This window comes from Puma concolor, chromosome B2, assembly GCF_028749965.1.
Source record: "Puma concolor isolate L17-30 chromosome B2, mPumCon1.1.hap2, whole genome shotgun sequence".
In the NCBI taxonomy this organism is placed as follows: domain Eukaryota; kingdom Metazoa; phylum Chordata; class Mammalia; order Carnivora; family Felidae; genus Puma; species Puma concolor.
In genome coordinates this window covers 31,141,273-31,157,174 of record NC_141671.1, presented here as the reverse complement: position 1 = coordinate 31,157,174, position 15,902 = coordinate 31,141,273, and the positions used below count along the sequence as shown (strand labels likewise).

The 15,902-nt window shown below is 50.3% G+C and overlaps 4 protein-coding genes across 4 annotated transcripts; 2 read left to right on the top strand and 2 right to left on the bottom strand.

Annotated features, from left to right (window-relative positions):
- Nucleotides 1-341: 341 nt before the first annotated feature.
- Nucleotides 342-3,223, top strand: LY6G6C (lymphocyte antigen 6 family member G6C). The gene is made up of 3 exons (XM_025917292.2): nt 342-475; nt 1,945-2,055; nt 2,530-3,223. The coding sequence occupies exons 1-3, from the start codon at nt 424-426 to the stop codon at nt 2,742-2,744; spliced, it is 378 nt and encodes a 125-aa protein (XP_025773077.1). The 5' UTR covers nt 342-423; the 3' UTR covers nt 2,745-3,223.
- A 764-nt stretch (nt 3,224-3,987) lies between these two features.
- Nucleotides 3,988-6,411, bottom strand: LY6G6D (lymphocyte antigen 6 family member G6D). The gene is made up of 3 exons (XM_025917262.2): nt 6,328-6,411; nt 6,103-6,249; nt 3,988-4,318 (listed from the first exon to the last, which is right to left on the bottom strand). Exons 1-3 carry the CDS (start codon nt 6,380-6,382, stop codon nt 4,104-4,106), a joined length of 417 nt encoding a protein of 138 aa, XP_025773047.1. The 5' UTR covers nt 6,383-6,411; the 3' UTR covers nt 3,988-4,103.
- A 1,436-nt stretch (nt 6,412-7,847) lies between these two features.
- LOC147580850 (lymphocyte antigen 6G6e-like) lies at nt 7,848-9,188 on the top strand. The gene is made up of 3 exons (XM_086705900.1): nt 7,848-7,978; nt 8,594-8,719; nt 8,849-9,188. Exons 1-3 carry the CDS (start codon nt 7,927-7,929, stop codon nt 9,070-9,072), a joined length of 402 nt encoding a protein of 133 aa, XP_086562026.1. The 5' UTR covers nt 7,848-7,926; the 3' UTR covers nt 9,073-9,188.
- Nucleotides 9,189-10,546: 1,358 nt separating this feature from the next.
- On the bottom strand, nt 10,547-13,921 carry LY6G6F (lymphocyte antigen 6 family member G6F). Its single transcript, XM_025917261.1, has 6 exons — nt 13,753-13,921; nt 12,909-13,250; nt 12,563-12,826; nt 11,181-11,336; nt 10,954-11,020; nt 10,547-10,820 (listed from the first exon to the last, which is right to left on the bottom strand). The coding sequence occupies exons 1-6, from the start codon at nt 13,805-13,807 to the stop codon at nt 10,796-10,798; spliced, it is 909 nt and encodes a 302-aa protein (XP_025773046.1). The 5' UTR covers nt 13,808-13,921; the 3' UTR covers nt 10,547-10,795.
- Nucleotides 13,922-15,902: the final 1,981 nt, after the last annotated feature.

Here is a 15,902-nt window from a genome sequence, read left to right as displayed (position 1 = left end):
TAATGTAGGCCACATCCCATTGTCCATTTCCCAGGAAGCAGCAGGCACCGCCACCACTGCCACTGTACTATCACAGGGGCCTTTGGTGATGCCTCTTCAGAGGACTGGGCAGGCAGGGCTGTTAGCTGGGAACCAGGAGGGGTGTCTTGACCTGAAATCAAGAACCAAAATGGAGTTGGCCACTAGTTCACCTATCCTCCGCTACCTCTCTCTTCCATCCCCACTCCTTCACCCAGTTCTGCTTAGTACCTCCCCATCCCTGGTCAGCTGTGTGTAAATAGAGAAGGAGGGGCCACCAGAGGCAGGGAAGGGAGGGGACCATTGGGATTATAAATTCCAAAAAGGCCACTCAACTCCCAGAGCCGGATCCCTGAAAATCTACTGTCAGCTGCTGTACTTGCTACCATTCTCAAGATCCTCATCATGAAAGGTCTTCTGCTGCTCACCCTGTCTACTCTGCTCTGCTGGGTCTCAGGTGAGCATCTAGGGGCCCCAAGGACTTCTACAGCTTGCCCCACCCACCGCCCTCCATTGCCCACTGCTCAGGATCCCAAGTGCCCCAACTGGTGGCTCAGTTCTCCTGTGCCTCCAGAACCAGGCTTCCCCGTCACAGGGTCTTTGCTCCATTTCTCAAGGATTCCTGGCTCCTTCACACTTCTCCCCACCTCCAAGACCTGCCAGGGCTCCAGGTCCCCTCTCCCCTACTCCACTACCAAACTCTCTGGGACCCAGCTTACTGCTTTCTCCTCTTACCATCTGCACTCAGCAGAGTCCTCCCAGAAACCTAGGCATCCAGTCTGGGACTTCTTGTGCATCCCACCCTCCCCATCTACTCCATCAGATTTTGTTCTCAGTCATTCTGAGAGGCAGTGGCCTTTTCTAGTGCACCCTTGGGCTTCCCTGGGGAGCATAACCCCAGGGATACAAGCCTTCTGGAGGGTCCCAGGGATCTCTTAGAATCTCCTGGGAAACTGGGGAGATATCCCAGCCTCCTAGGGAGGGAATGCCAAGGCTGCTCACGCCCAGGGTGAAATGGATTTGTTGCACAGAGGTGCAGTCACCGGACCCCTCTACTCCTGGACTGAACCCCTCCTTCGCCACACTTGGCTCACCCAAACCTGCAATTAGCTGAGGTGGGAACTTGGAGGGTGACACTTTCTGCTTCCATTCTCTCCCTTTTGGTAAGGTGCTCAGGTGGAATCTGATGATCTGGTTCCCAGATATTTTTCTTTTCTTCCTCAAAGCCTCCAGGATGACAGGATCCCACACTTACGGCGGTCCCAGGTGGTGAGAGTAAATTGCTAAAGCTGACCACGGGGGCACCTGGGTGGCTCAGTCAGTTAAGCGTCCAACTCTTGGTTTGGCTCAGGTCATGATCTCACCGTGAGTTCGAGCCCCGCATTTGGCTCTACGCTGACAGCGCAGACTCTCTCAAAAATAAATGAGCTTAAAAAAAATAAAAATAAAAATAAAAATAAAAGCTGGCCTTAGGTGGCTTTCTTGCCAGCCTCAAGTTACAAGCCATTTATGCAAGTGCTGCAAACATCATTCTTATTTGTAATATTTCTTCCAATTTCAAGTCTCCATCTGTGACGTCTTCTGAATTCCTTTATCTTTTCCCCCACCTCCTCCATTCCTTGCCCACGGTATTCTCACATTCCATCTATCCCCAGCCCTGTGTTTTTGTTGGTAGCTCTACCCCTCTTGACTCATCCCCCATGGGGTGGGGTGAAGGACAGTGTTTAGTGTGTGGGCATTCACAGAGCAGTGCTCCACCCTCCCCTACCTCCACTGTTGCTGCTTTACTCACCTCCTCTGTCACTACCAAACCAAACAGGTTAGAACACCTACTTGATTGGCTCTTCTCCACCCTACCCCACAGCTCTGCTGGTCCCCAGGTGAGTCAGACACCCCATCACCTCAGCCTGACTTGTGTCTTCCCAGCTGACATTCGCTGTCACTCCTGCTACAAGGTCCCTGTGCTGGGCTGTGTGGACCGGCAGTCCTGCCGCCTAGAACCAGGACAACAGTGCCTGACAACAAATGTGTACCTCGGTAACATCCCCCTCTTTAGTGGGGAGAGGGGACCGGTGGGAGACTCTATTGGTGAGGGCTGAGGCCCAACTGTAGCTCAGACTGAGGTGGAACAGACAATCACAGGAATGATGATATTTGGCCGAGGGTTCTTAGGTACGAGGTACCATTCTCTGACTTTACATGGATTGTTTGAGTTCATGTTCAAGAATCCTATGATGTGGGTGCTCTCATTACACTGAGGAGACAGCCTCAGAAAGAGACACTTACAAGTCCAAGGCCTCACAGCCAACAAGTGATAGGACCAAGACTGGGGTGAGGGGGTGGGGGAAGGAAGTGAAGGAGGACGGTCAGACTTACTGAGAAGAGATAAAGAGGGGAGGGCCAGGGGCAGAGTAGGGAAGGAAGCCTGGGTGGGTGCATGGGGAGGGGAGGTGGGCACAGGCATGCCAGGTGCCCATCCTAGCTGACCCCACTGTCCACTCCTACCCTCAGGTAAGATGTGGGTTTTCTCCAACCTTCGATGTGGCACACCCGAAGAGCCTTGTCGGGAGACCTTCAACCAAACCAACCACAAGCTGGGTCTGACCTATAACACTACCTGCTGCAGCAAGGACAACTGTAACAGCCCAGCCCCTCGGCCCACCCCGGCCCTGGCCCTTGTCCTCCTGACCTCTTTGGCTGGCCTTGGCCTCTGGCTGCTGCACTGAGACTCACTCCATAGCTGCCCCTCCTCCCACTTGCCTTAACTTGAGCTGAGCCCTGTGTCTCTGTGTCCCCCGGCTCCCTACAATGGCCTCTCCTTAGCTCCCTTTGCTCAGAAAAACATTTCTCCAGACTCTTCACATTTCTTTAATTAGACAATGGTCTCTCTACCCATCCTGCCACTTTACATCCTCCACTCTGCTTCTCCTGAGTCCCTGCCCATATCCCTCTAGACCATTCCAAATCTTCCCCAATAGAGTTCCTCACTCTATTTTTCCTCCTGCACTCTACCGTGCCCTACTCCGGGAGCGATGGGGACCTGGGCCTGAAATTGTCTTCTGTCCTGTCCCCAGCGAAGGCTCCTAGGAAGGACCTGATGACCTCACTGTCTGGGGTTGATTCCCCAAACCCTGGCCCCCATACATACCCCATTCCCATGATCACCTCTTTCCATTTTGTGTAATAAATGTCTATGTCTGATAAATTGTGTGTTTATTGTCAAGACATCTTGTCAGAGGCCCCCTCTCGGGAAATGATGTTTTCAGCTCCCTCCCTCCCCCAAGAATCCTTCAGGGGTTTCCCTGAGAGGCTGGGCTGGGGCAAATAGAGAAATGGGTTTTTCAGGCCTCTATCCTTCCTTCCTGTGCCTGAGGTTGGCACACAGGTCTCAGTGTTTGGAGCGACAATTCTTATCCCAAATTTAGGCCACACCTCTGGTGTACTGCCAAGAAGGAGGTGCAGCCTGGCTTCAGGGCTCACCAAAAAGGGTAGGAGAGTTGCATGGGGATGGAATCCAGGACCCTCTTAACAGGCCTCAGTCCCTCAGGTTAGAGTCAAGGGCCTCACTTGGCCAGGCTACTAAGCAGGGCACCAAGCAACCCTCCTAGCATGGTGCTTACGTTTCCTTTCTCAATCCTATAGAGTCACGTTGGGAAGCAAGTGGCAAATGGGAGAAAGGGGAACAAACCCAAACAGTTTCTTTGATTTCTGATGACCCCCACTTAGCCCAGAGACCAGTCCCCTCATGCCCTCATGGTCCTCACTGCCGGGGAAGACTCTCCCTAGCAATAGGACCAGAAGTCACTTAGAGCAGATTCTCCATTGTCCCTTGGGGTTTCATTGGTTAAGGAGTACACCATTATAACTAAGTCCACTGATGCTTGATAACCCCTAAACTAGAGCATGGACGCCCCCATAATACTCCTGCGAATTCTCCCATCAAAAAAGATAGAATTTTCCAGTCAGGTCTAGGGTGGTGGATAGATTTTAATGGCTCACAGAGGGCTGTTTGTCTTCTCACCTCGAATCTCCTTTGTTCCCTCGCTCCCTTGTGCCCTTCCCTTCCCTTGAGCCTACTACCCTCTTTACAGTGCTGGCAAGAGCCAGGCCAGTGTGGTGGCTGTTGCAGCCAGGAGGCATGGCAGGGCCACAGTGTTTGCGACGGCGCTGTTGCACAGGTCTCCGACGCAGCAGTCTCTGTGGGTTGTGTAAGTCACATCTCCCACCAACTCTGTTTCCACTTGATTGCAATGATGGGCCGCCACGCAGGCTGGATAGTGATGAATCAAGGTCACTGAGGCTGAGGAGAGAACGAGACTGGGGTGTCGGACTCTTCGCATGAGGACTTGCCTTCTAGGGCAGAGTGGATGTGACTTCAAGGAGCCCAAAGGGATTCTCTGCCCCCCTCAAAAAAACAGCTCCATGAAACCAAATGACCAAAATCCACACACTGACACTGTGAACCCTCTAATTCAATGCACTGAAACGGACCAACATCACTTCTGTGCTGTTCTTGCCCAAAACTCATGACTGCAATCTAGAAATCATGAGAAAATATTAGATAAATCTAAATTGAGAGTCTATAAAATAACTTATCAGGACTCTTCAAAAGTGTCAAGGTCATGGAAGACAAAGACTCAGAACTGTCACAGATCAGAGGAGACTAAGAAGACACGAGAGCTAAAATGCAATGTGGGATCCTGGTCTGGGTCCTGGACTGTCAGTTCAGATGCAGAAATGAACACTACAGGTCCTATCAGCCCCAGGCACAGCCGGGCTGGCCAAAGGAACACGTAGCCTAGGCTCAAGGGATAGGAATGCTTGCGTCTCACTCGAAGGAACCTGTAAGACAAGTAATTAAAATCAGCACTATCCTAAAGATATGATCATTAGATGTACCTAATGAAATCTCTAACATAAAGAATAAAGATATTTTTGAGATTCCAAGTCTCTTGAGATGGAAAAGATGTCCGAGGACCAGACGAAGTAGCACTAGAACACCTGCTAGCATGACCTCATGGACTTCCAGTCAACAGTGTCCACTTTCTCAGAAGAACCCTATCCCCACTTTTGTCCTCAAAAACCCTCATGGGCAAGCAGTTGGGGAGGGGGTGGGACTTTGGAGCATCAGCTCCCCATTATCTTGGATGGCACCACACCAATAAATGGCCTATCTTTCTTCTTTGCCAAAGCTCGGTGCCTGTTTTTATTGGCTTGTTGTGCAGCAAGTGGATGAACTCTCGTTCGGTTTGGCTCTAGTACAGGACCCCAAAAAAAGACATGTGTAGAACAACTGGCTAAACTGAATAAGGTCTGGAGATGAGTTGGTAGTACCAGTGTTATTGTTATTTCCTGATTTTGATAATAGTACTGTGGTTATATAAAATGTTAACATTAGAGGAAGGGAGGTGAAGGATATACAGGAACTCTCTGTACTATTTTTACTAAATAGTAAACTCTCTATACTATTTCTACTAAGTAATTTTCAAAAATTATTTCAGGGGCGCCTGGGTGGCGCAGTCGGTTAAGCGTCGACTTCAGCCAGGTCACGATCTCGTGGTCCGTGAGTTCGAGCCCCGCGTCAGGCTCTGGGCTGATGGCTCAGAGCCTGGAGCCTGTTTCCGATTCTGTGTCTCCCTCTCTCTCTGCCCCTCCCCCGTTCATGCTCTGTCTCTCTCTGTCTCAAAAATAAATAAACGTTAAAAAAAAATTATTTCAAAATTACACACACACACACACACACACACACACACACACACACACACCCCTGGTCCTTATCTAATGTCTGCAAGTTTGGTTTACTATTTTGGTCCCTGACCTAAAGGGACAGAACTTTTTCAACCATTTGTGAGTGAATGGGCCTATGAGACTCTGGAGAGTTAAGAGGGGGAAGTAGGAACATAGGGACAGTGGGCTGCTGAGGGGCTGTGCCAGAGCCAGAGGGCTCTAAGACTGCTCTACTCTGCCATGGCACCATCTGCCCAGAGCCAGACTGAGCCTAGAAGGTTCTGGAAACCAGAAGGATCGAAGTAGGAGCTGGAGGCAGGGAAGGGCTGGGGGAAGAGGGAGAAACTGAGGACTCACGGTTTCCAGATAGCTTGTTCGGTCCCAGGCCTGGCTGGGGTTTGCGCTCCAGGAAGCCACAGCGTTCTCCCTCCCTGCAGGTGGCCACGGTTTCTTTGCAGGAGCTGCTGGGGCCTCCTTTGCAGTCATAGCACCTCATTTGGTTTCCTGGCAGGAAAGAAGAGGTGCTTGACCCAGGCTGACTGAGGAGCCAGTGTGGGTAGAGGGGGATGGGCTGCTCCTTACCCAGGGCAGTCCCCAGCAGAGTGCCAAGCAGGACCCCGACAACTGGGGAGTTCATTGTGTCTGCCTGTGTCAGGATCACCTCTCTCTCCCACCCCCCCTCCCTGGCCCTGCTCTGCCAGCCTTATATCCCCCTTGCCTTGGGCTTTATAGGGCAATAAAAAGGGAGGAAAGAATCTCCCCCAGCAGGCACTGGGGCCCCATTGGGGACAGGGAGGGGCCCCCATGGCAGGAAGAGCCCTCAGCATCCTCTGGAGTCCCCAGATTCTTCCTTCCTCAGCAGCTGTTCTAAAGCTGTGGCCCCCGAATTCCTGGCCCTAAGACCCTTTTGGAAGGTCCTCAGTGTTCTTCCTTTTCCAACTTCATACCTACGTGAGGTCAGATTTTCTTTGTATACTTCGACCAAAACAACATATCCCAATAGACTTTGTGCAGAAGAAGATGTGAAAACCTGGCCATCTTCTCTTAAGCCTGACTTTTACGTAATTCCCCAAAGTGTGGAGGGATACTACTTTTCTATGTTGTTGGGAAAGAAGTTACTTTTCACAAAACTATGTTTTGTTAACATGTAATAGGTTTATTATTTTTATTTTTAAATAAACCTATTTAAACTGCTCTGTTTTGATTTCTAATATAGTAAATACCAATATTAACTCCCACAAAGAAAAACTCTGCTCTGTCTTCAGTAATTTTTAAGAGGTGAAGAGGTCCTGAGATTAAAAAAAAAAAAATGTTTTGGAGATCTGTCTCCTCTGCCTTCCCTCCTCTATCTTACTCCTCCTGGCACATCCCTGTTCTGATGTCTCAGATCAGGCTCTCCTCCCCAATGTCTTAAACCCAGTTTTCCAGAATCTACCACCACCTTCTAAATCTTATCCCCACATTCCTTCCAAGTCTTTCTGAGCCACACACCCCCCCAGTAGAAACACATCTGTCCCTCTGGCCCCACCCATGATTAATTCCTCCCTCGTGGTAGTAAAGCTGGGAGGGATAATTATAGGGTACAAATGTTGAGGCTTGGGGGGATCAAAGGGATCTGAAGCTGGGTGGGGTCCCACTTAGACAGCTGAGCTTTGTGTGGAGGGGCAGGTGGAAGAGGGTAGTGTTCATTTCACATTCAAACACCACACTGGAGCCATTCTGGGTCAGGGCTTCCAGGAGGGTGACCTTGAGAGACTCAAATGCTTGGAGAGGGGAAAAATGGAGCAAACAAAGACAGGGAGCTGAGTTGACAGAGCCGAGAACAGCTTGAGAGGAGGGGAGGGAGGGAGGAGTGAGGGGGAAGGTGACAGACATAACTCTGGAGCGGCAGACGCAGCCAAGAGTAACAAACACAAAACGGAGAAGACCCTGAAGACTGGAGCAGACTAAAGTAGGGGGCAGAGAGGATGTGAGAGATGTGGGATGCAAGAGCAGAGGCCCAGGACCCTCCCACGTCAGGCTGGTGGATCTGGTCCTGGTTCCACCCCCCTCCCCCCCCCAGATTCACTCCCTAGGTGTGTTTGTTTACTGGTCCCTCCCTGTCTCACTCAGATGCTCCAACTCTCGGGACCTCAGGGTGCAGATCACATTCTCCCAGACTCCTGAGCCCTGGGTCCAGCCATGCGCTCCTCCAGCATCTGTCTGTGCCTCCTGTTCCTCTGTGGGGCACTGGGTAAGGGTGGGCCGGTGGGGAGAAGCGGGGAAGACTGGAGAAGAGAGTTGTAAGGGCTTTAGAAGGAAGAGCTACCGGGAATGGCCTCAGGCCAGGCGAAGGTGGAACAAGAAGTTTCTTTCCGAAGACATTTGAGAATAACTATCTCTTCCTTGCAGCATCTCTTGGACATGCCTCTGACCTCTGTCTCCCCTGTCCTTTATCTCATCTTTTGCTTCTTTACTGGGTCCCTTGGTTAGTGTCAGTGTCTGTTCTTAATTCGCTCTTGTCTGTGGCACCATTCACTTAACCTCTTTACCGCCACCCTGCCTTCCCCGGTCTGGCATTTTGTGTCACTCTCTGCATTCATCTCTGACTCTCGTGGCTTCTGTCATGTCTGTGCACTTCTCACAACCTCTGTATCCCTCTGGCTTCTGTGTCTTTCTCTTTTCCTGAGTTGTCCCCCCACCCTCCTCTGTGTCTTTTTTTCTACTTCTGCCTGCCCTCCTCCCTCCCTTTCACCACTTCCCTCTCCCCACTTTGTGTGTCACATCTCTCTGTGAATCCCTGTCGCAGGTCTGGGCTCGAGCCTCTCACTGGCCTGTTTGCCTCTCTTGATCTCTGCTGACCCCCCAGGTCTCACCACGTCCCCCACCCGGGGACAGCTCCACTGTTACACCTGCAGCTTCAGCAAACCCTGCTATCCTGTTCTCACCGAGTGTCAGGATGACGAAGTTTGTGGCATCAGTATCGGCACCTCAGGTAGGACTCTGGTCCCATGGCTCTACTCCAGGCCCATCTCCATCCATCCATCCTGCTTTTCCTGCTGCCCCACACACAGTCTTTGCCTCCTTCCTGCCCGGGCCTCAGCATTCCCTCTTTGTCCCACAGAGCAGAGTGAGATCATCGAGCGGAAAGGCTGCCTCCCAAGGGCCCAGTGCACTCTGCAGGGCCATGCCACCTACTGGTCACGCTCCTATGCTCTGCGGCACCACTGCTGTGAGCAGAACCTGTGCAACACAGCCACCATGCTGCAGCGGCTCCCCAGCCCCCTCCTCATCATCCTGCTCCTCCTCGTGGCCGGCTTCATGTGGGGAGCCCACCTACTCCACTAGCCTCAAACCAGGACTCCTCCACCATCACCACCACCCTGGAAACACCTCATCTGAGATATGCCCAAGAACCTGATTCTGAAGAGACCTCAGGTCTCTGGCCCAATACCTTCCCAGACCCTTCCCAAGGCCTGATTCCTACAGGCACTGCTCTAACCCCTATAGGTACCTGCCCAGAGCCCAGCCTCGTAAAGAACACCTGTTCTATGCCTTTTGTCTTTTCTAGTTGCCCGATGTTGATGCTCTATCTTAGCTCCAGGTCTTGGGCAAGGCAGGTGTTTTGATGGAGGTGTGGGTCCCAGGCACGGGGATTGAAGGGGCACCAGGTATGGTGAGGAGGACAGTCTTGCTAGGAAAGATTAATTTGGCAGGTTAGGAACTCAGGAAGGAGGTTCTTGGGGAACTATGAAGAGTAAATTTAATAAAAGTGCTATTTGTGAGTCTAGGACACTGCTCTGTGTGGTGTGTATGTGCGTGTGCTCTCTAAAAGCAAACTATAGCTGCTTGGTGGGTTTGGTTGGGGTGCTGGGACTAGAACCCTAACTTTCACCTCACTCTCCATCTGTGTCATTCCCGTCCTCCTCCTTGCTAACAGGTCAGCTTAAGCTGCTGTAGCATGAAGGCTTTTGGTGACACTCCTGTGAAAGCTTTTCTCCACTGAGGTCCAAGCTTGAGCACACAAAAGGATGTGGCTGGGAGTCCAGCTCCTTTCTGCCTGAGACCGGGGAGTGGACCAATTGGGAGCACCAATGCCCTTCCCTGCTTGGCCAGCCCAGACTTGTCCAGGGTTCACTGACAGCCCAGCACACAGGGCCCAATTACACACCCCACCAGTGAATCCACCCGCCCACCCTTGCGGACACTCCCTCTCCCCAGGGAGATACCATGGGACTCTTGGAGCTCCCAGGATGTCAGGATGTTGATAAGCCTCTGCCACTCCGGATGCCACAATGAAGTGCTAGGATAAGGAGGGTGGCTCAGGGTGGGGGCTGAGCACAGCCACCCCTCATCCTGACTCAGTGCCCTCCCCTTCCATGCAAGGAAGTCTGGGGTCTGATTAAAGGTGCCTGTTCTCCCTCACCTTCTTCTCTAGGAAAATGAGACTGAGCAGGGATGAAGGATTGGAGGTGGGGGGTGGTCTGGCTTAATTTAGAGGCCACCTGAGTCTTCTTCCCATTCTCTCTGTCATTCCATCCTCCTACTTGATGCTTCCATTTGTTTCTCTCTGTCCATCTCTTCCTCTTACTTGAGTCCTTGCCTTCTCTCTTCTTCACTTTCCTCCATTTATCCTTTGGTTTCCCCAAGACTGATACTCCACCATTGCTCAAGTCTCTGGATTCTTCTCTCTCCTCTCTGTCCATCCCCACCCCTCCACACCCCCTGCCCCCTACCCCAGGCTCCCCTCAATCCCATGGGACTGGGCACTTAGGGTCATCCCTTCACTGGCTATTATAAAACAGGAGACCACACTTTCTCATAGGTGATGTCACAAGATAATGCTTCTCCTTTCCTTCAGCAACCCCCCCCCAACACACAAGCATGCGTGCACACACACACACACACACACACACACACACACACACACAGCTTGACTGCTGGAGACCAGCTGGACTGTAAAGTAGCACTCTCAGCCCCTCCCCCCTTGCCAGGGTTTTCAGGCGAATCTTTCAGGTGCCAGATGGCTGGAGAGACAGCAGGTCACACTTCCCAGCAGATGTCATCGAGATCATCTGACCTTGTGGGCAGGTGGGCTGTGGGTTTTGTGAAGCAGAAAGATAGATTAAGGATACTTCCATACTCCACCTCCTCAGAATTAGGATTCCACACCCATTCCAACCCCAGTCTCCTCTGGGATTTAAGCCTGTACCCCCTAGTGTTTCTCACCTGAGACGGGCCACATGGATGTTCTCATAGACCTGGATTTCAGGTTTGAAATGAGGAATCGAGGCATCTAAGAAGAAGGAACCATATGGGGTGCAGCAGAGAAATTATCAGATAATTCAGAGCTATATTCCTTACTGCCCTCCTCCCCTAGAGAAATAGGGTATAGAGGCAACCCTCTGCCTCACACCCACATGCTCTCTTTTTTCCTCTGGGAGGGAGGGACTCACCTCTGCACTGAGCCCTCTGGACCCTCTGTCTCCAGAGCATGATGCTGAGGGCCAGGATGGTGAACCCCTGACCTGCTGCAAGCAACAGCATCAGGATCCAGGATACATCCCAGCCCGTGGCACGGGCACAGAGGGCAGGGGAGGCATCCATGGAGGCTACAGTAGGGGCAAGACAATAGGGATAAGGAGGGAGGTGGTGAGGGGTCTGTTCCCATACCCCAAAGAAAGGCCTCTCCCCATAGTCTGGTGGGCTCTTCCCAACAGAAGACCTCATATGCATCTTTGCCCCCAGTTTCCACCAACCCACTCTGCCCATTTTCAAGCCTCTCATCCTGAGCCTGTGAACCAATAGCAATACACCCCCTCCCATATATGAACAGCTAACTCCAGAGCAGACTGGCGGCCATAACTGGCAGCCATATGAGCAATCTTTCCTCATATCCTTAATAGTAATCCAAAGTTTCAAGAGAAAGTAAAGTGCCTTCCATTCATTCATTCTTTCATTCATTCACTCCATAAGCATTCACTGAGTGCCCACCAAATGCCAGGCGCCACATTAGGTGCTGTAGATGTAGAGAGAAATAAGACCCAGGCACTGCTCATTAACTGGCCTTTGCCTTCAAAACTAATGGCAATTTTCTCCTCCCTCCTGCCTTGTAAATGGGTTATTCTACATCTAATGGCATTCTGTCTGTGTATAATGGATTTTTAACTGTAAAACAATGATACACTTTTTTCTCCTTCTCCTTTCACTCTCAGTAGGCCATTATAACATCAGTGCATATATCTTTTCTTCAAAAGACAACACCCGGGGTGCCTGGGTGGCTCAGTCGGTTAAGTGTCTGACTTCGGCTCAGGTCATGATCTCACGGTTCATGAGTTCGAGCCCCGCATCGGGCTCTGTGCTGAACGCTTGCTCAGAGCCTGGAGCCTGTTTCGGATTCTGTGTCTCCTTCTCTCTGCCCCTCCTCCACTCTCACTCTGTCTCTCAAAAATAAATAAATGTAAAAAATTTTTTAAAAATTAAAAAAAAGACAACTCCCCCATCAATAATTCTTATTTACTTCCTCTCTGAAATGGGATAGCCCACAAAAATCCTAGGTTACCCTATTTCTGAATAATGGCATATCCCACTGGAATCCTTCTTGTTCTTCATGGCCAATGGTCTATTCCACCAGAAAGGTGGCTTAATCAACCCCCTTCTCTGTTATAGAGTTGGCCAATGAGAAAAAAGCCTTCTCCCTACAGGTGATGGTCTGCTCCACCAGAAATCACCCCCAACCCAAATCTGGCCAATTACAAAGTCACGTCCTCCTCCCCTGGCCAGCAGGTGCAGAATGTGCCAGAGACAACATCCTCTCCCATATCCTCCTTCAGTTTACCTGCTAGGCTAAAGCTGACCCCTTTGTTATGAGGCATGAGGCAGCTGATGATTCTTGGTCTATGTTCCCTGGACTCAGAGAGCTGTTCCCCAGGACACACCAAGAGCAGGGCAGCCCCATCACCCCAAAATGACTGTACATGGCCCCTCACAGGACCCCTTCCCTCTAGCCAGGTCACAGAGTCTAGGCGTCTGGCAGGGGCCACAGAGCATAAAAGGACGGAGCAGGGGGATCCATCCGCAGCCCTCGCGGATAGCTGGGATCCTGTGGGGAGAGAGGGACCGCTTAGTTTTTTGCTGGGCTTCCTGGCCCCCGGTGGCCCCCCCATCTGCATGCCTCCACTCACCTCTGAGCACGGAGACATCATACACCCTCCAGTTCTGGTACTTGTGGTGCTGACCCAGAACAGCACACCAGTACCGACCGGCGTCTCCCTCTTTGGACTTTTCCAGCCACAAAGAGTAGTTCCCCAGCAGTTTGAGCCTGGATGCCCTTACAGACTTCCCAGGCTCTGGGGAAGGCCCCCTCCCAGGCCTGGCCACTTGGACTTGGGCCACCAGGGCAGTGGAGGAGCCTGCTGCAGGGCTGCGGAACCAGGACAGGAGTTCGTCTCCACTCAGAGTGGGTGGTGCAGGACATGGCAGCTCCATTGCCTCCCCCAAGGCTACATAGATGGTCTGGATATTGTCTGTGGAGAGGGGGTTTTATGGTGCTAGAAACCTCCATCAGATCAACAGCTCCCACTTGACCTCTAACTCCTGGCTTCTGCTCCTTCTGGGGTCTCCCAGCATGGGTCTTGCTATGAGCACAATTCTCAAATGACAGCTATAAAAAAAGTTGAGGAGGGGAGAAGAGGGTAGGGCTTTCTTCCTCTCTCCTCCAGTGGGTGAGAGAATCTGAAGGCAAGAGAGAAAAGGCTGGAATAGTTGGCACATACCCTTCTCTCTTCCTCTCATTTTTCCTTTTCTAGAAGCACTTATGTGTCTATTCTTATTTTCTAAAGGAAACTGTCCATGATCTGGACACTCATTTTCTCTGGATCTTCCCCAGAATTAGAGGTAGGGGGAAGTCAGTTGGGGTAAATCTATCTTCTTGAGTCACATGCCATCTGCAGGCCCCTAAGGAGAAACAGCAATAGTTCCTCACGACCTTGCAAATAGCTGAAGAATCCCCCACCTCCCGCTCCTTACCTGCAGCAGCCTGCGGGGGGCCACATAGGAACAGAAGGAGGAATAAGACCGCCATGGGGAGAGCCTGCCAAGTTCTCTTGCCCAGGACCTGGTGCCCCACGGAGGAAACAGAACCCAGATAAAGACTCACACTCCCCGGTCTGGAGTGACACGGTCCTCTTGAGGGAATGGGAATGCTGGGGAGATAAAGCCCAGCTTCCTGTCTACTGGGGAAAAAGTGACCACCACCTTCCAGTCCCAAGGGGGAAAAGACCCAGTCCAGTCTGTTCTGAAGATGATCTCCTCACACTTCTGACTCTACATCAGCTGAAGGACACAGATTAAAGACTCTTCATGCTAAAAAGCCTGCACAGAAGGGAGCACAGCTGTTCACCTCCATTCAGTCTGGAAGTACATTCTGTGCTCTCTCCTTCACCCTAAAAGATGCCAACCATAAATGCAGAAGCTGAATCTTCACGTTGGTCTCCACAGAACTCAGTACAAGACTGCACACCCAGCCAATACCCTATAAATAATTTAGAATGATTTTCCGTGTGGCTTATGGCACACCACACATCTCTTCTGAACCCCTGATGAGTATATTACGTTACTATTAAAAGAAGAGAATAACAAGCATTTGCAGAATTCACCAATTCACCTCTCTACCCCAGGTAGGATAGGATTCTCAAAACAGATCTTCATATAGCTCTAAGAGTTTTTTTTTGTTTGTTTGTTTGTTTGTTTTTTTTTAGAGAGAGCACAAGTGAGTGAGGGGTAGGGAAAGAGAATCACAGGAGGGGCAGAGAGAGAGAGAGAGAAAGAAAGAGAAGCAGGGAAGCAGTGTTCCCCCAAAGCAGGGCTTGTGCTTACCTGATGTGGGACTCAAACTCACAAACCACGACATCATGACATCATGACCTGAGCTGAAGTCAGATGCTTAACAACTGAGCCACCCAGGCACCCTAGCTCTAATAGTTCTTAATGTGTTATTTACTTTTAAAAGTTATTTACTTTTAAAGTAGTATATATGGCATATATATTTTTATATTTTTATTTTTTACTGAGAGAAGAGAGAGAGCACGTGAACAGGGGAGGGATGGGGGGGTGTGGGGGGGGTTACAGAGAATCAGAAGCTGGCTCTGCACTGACAGCAGCGAGTCCGATGTGGCGCTCGAACTTGTGAACTGTGAGGTCATGACCTGAGCCAAAGTTGTACGGTCAACTGACTGAGCCACCCAGGAGCCACTTTAATGTTTTTTTATTTTAATTCCAGTTGGTTGACATACAGTGTTATAATAGTTTCAGGTGTACGATATACTGATTCAACATTTCCATGCATCACAGGGTACTCATCCCAACAAGTGCATGCCTTAATCCCCATCACCTATTTAATCCATGTCCCCCCTGCCCCCGGTATTACCTGGATGCTGATTACATCGATATACTCAAATGGTGCACTTTTATGTATATATGCTTACTGCAATAAAAAGCTAAAGAATTTACATATACTGTAGGTGTAACGTACAAAGAAAAGACAAACCTGTCTATTTAATAACAGTATTACCATTTCAAAGATCCTCTATGCTGTGTTACACTATTCCAAATTTGCTCTTTATCTTGCACTTACTTGACCATTAAATTTTCTTTTTGAAACGGGGTGTCAGGTTGTATGTAATCTATGGCTTTCTTTTTTCCAGTCAGTACTACGGTTTTGAGGTTCATCCACGCTTAAGAACGATAATGTATCCTTTATTTTTTATATATATATATATATATTTTTTTTTCAACGTTTATTTATTTTTGGGACAGAGAGAGACAGAGCGTGAATGGGGGAGGGGCAGAGAGAGAGGGAGACACAGAATCTGAAACAGGCTCCAGGCTCTGAGCCATCAGCCCAGAGCCCGACGCGGGGCTCGAACTCACGGACCGCGAGATCGTGACCTGGCTGAAGTCGGACGCCCAACCGACTGCGCCACCCAGGCGCCCCTGTATCCTTTATTTTTTAAACCAGTATTTCACACACGTTAACAATACTGAGTCCTCCTATCCATATCCATGACTGCGACGTAGCTCTCCACTTATTCAAGCCTTCAGTTTACCTCTTTCAAAAACTTCTGTAATTCTTTTCATAAAATCTTGCATTTCTTTGATTTGATGTATTCCTAGACACC

Bases quoted from the DNA above. Each gene is read 5' to 3' on its own strand.
- LY6G6D (XM_025917262.2), bottom strand. From the start codon at position 6,382: ATGAACTCCCCAGTTGTCGGGGTCCTGCTTGGCACTCTGCTGGGGACT. The intron at 6,250-6,327 runs GTAAGGAGCAGC...CTTTCCTGCCAG, and splicing joins TCTGCTGGGGACTGCCCTGG to GAAACCAAATGAGGTGCTAT. The intron at 4,319-6,102 runs GTGAGTCCTCAG...TTCTCTCCTCAG, and splicing joins GAACAAGCTATCTGGAAACC to CCTCAGTGACCTTGATTCAT.
- LY6G6C (XM_025917292.2), top strand. From the start codon at position 424: ATGAAAGGTCTTCTGCTGCTCACCCTGTCTACTCTGCTCTGCTGGGTC. The intron at 476-1,944 runs GTGAGCATCTAG...GTGTCTTCCCAG, and splicing joins TCTGCTCTGCTGGGTCTCAG to CTGACATTCGCTGTCACTCC. The intron at 2,056-2,529 runs GTAACATCCCCC...TCCTACCCTCAG, and splicing joins GACAACAAATGTGTACCTCG to GTAAGATGTGGGTTTTCTCC.
- LOC147580850 (XM_086705900.1), top strand. From the start codon at position 7,927: ATGCGCTCCTCCAGCATCTGTCTGTGCCTCCTGTTCCTCTGTGGGGCA. The intron at 7,979-8,593 runs GTAAGGGTGGGC...CTGACCCCCCAG, and splicing joins GTTCCTCTGTGGGGCACTGG to GTCTCACCACGTCCCCCACC. The intron at 8,720-8,848 runs GTAGGACTCTGG...TTTGTCCCACAG, and splicing joins CATCAGTATCGGCACCTCAG to AGCAGAGTGAGATCATCGAG.
- LY6G6F (XM_025917261.1), bottom strand. From the start codon at position 13,807: ATGGCGGTCTTATTCCTCCTTCTGTTCCTATGTGGCCCCCCGCAGGCT. The intron at 13,251-13,752 runs GTAAGGAGCGGG...CCCTCTCCACAG, and splicing joins CCCCCCGCAGGCTGCTGCAG to ACAATATCCAGACCATCTAT. The intron at 11,337-12,562 runs GTAAACTGAAGG...CCCCTACTGTAG, and splicing joins GGTCAGCTTTAGCCTAGCAG to CCTCCATGGATGCCTCCCCT.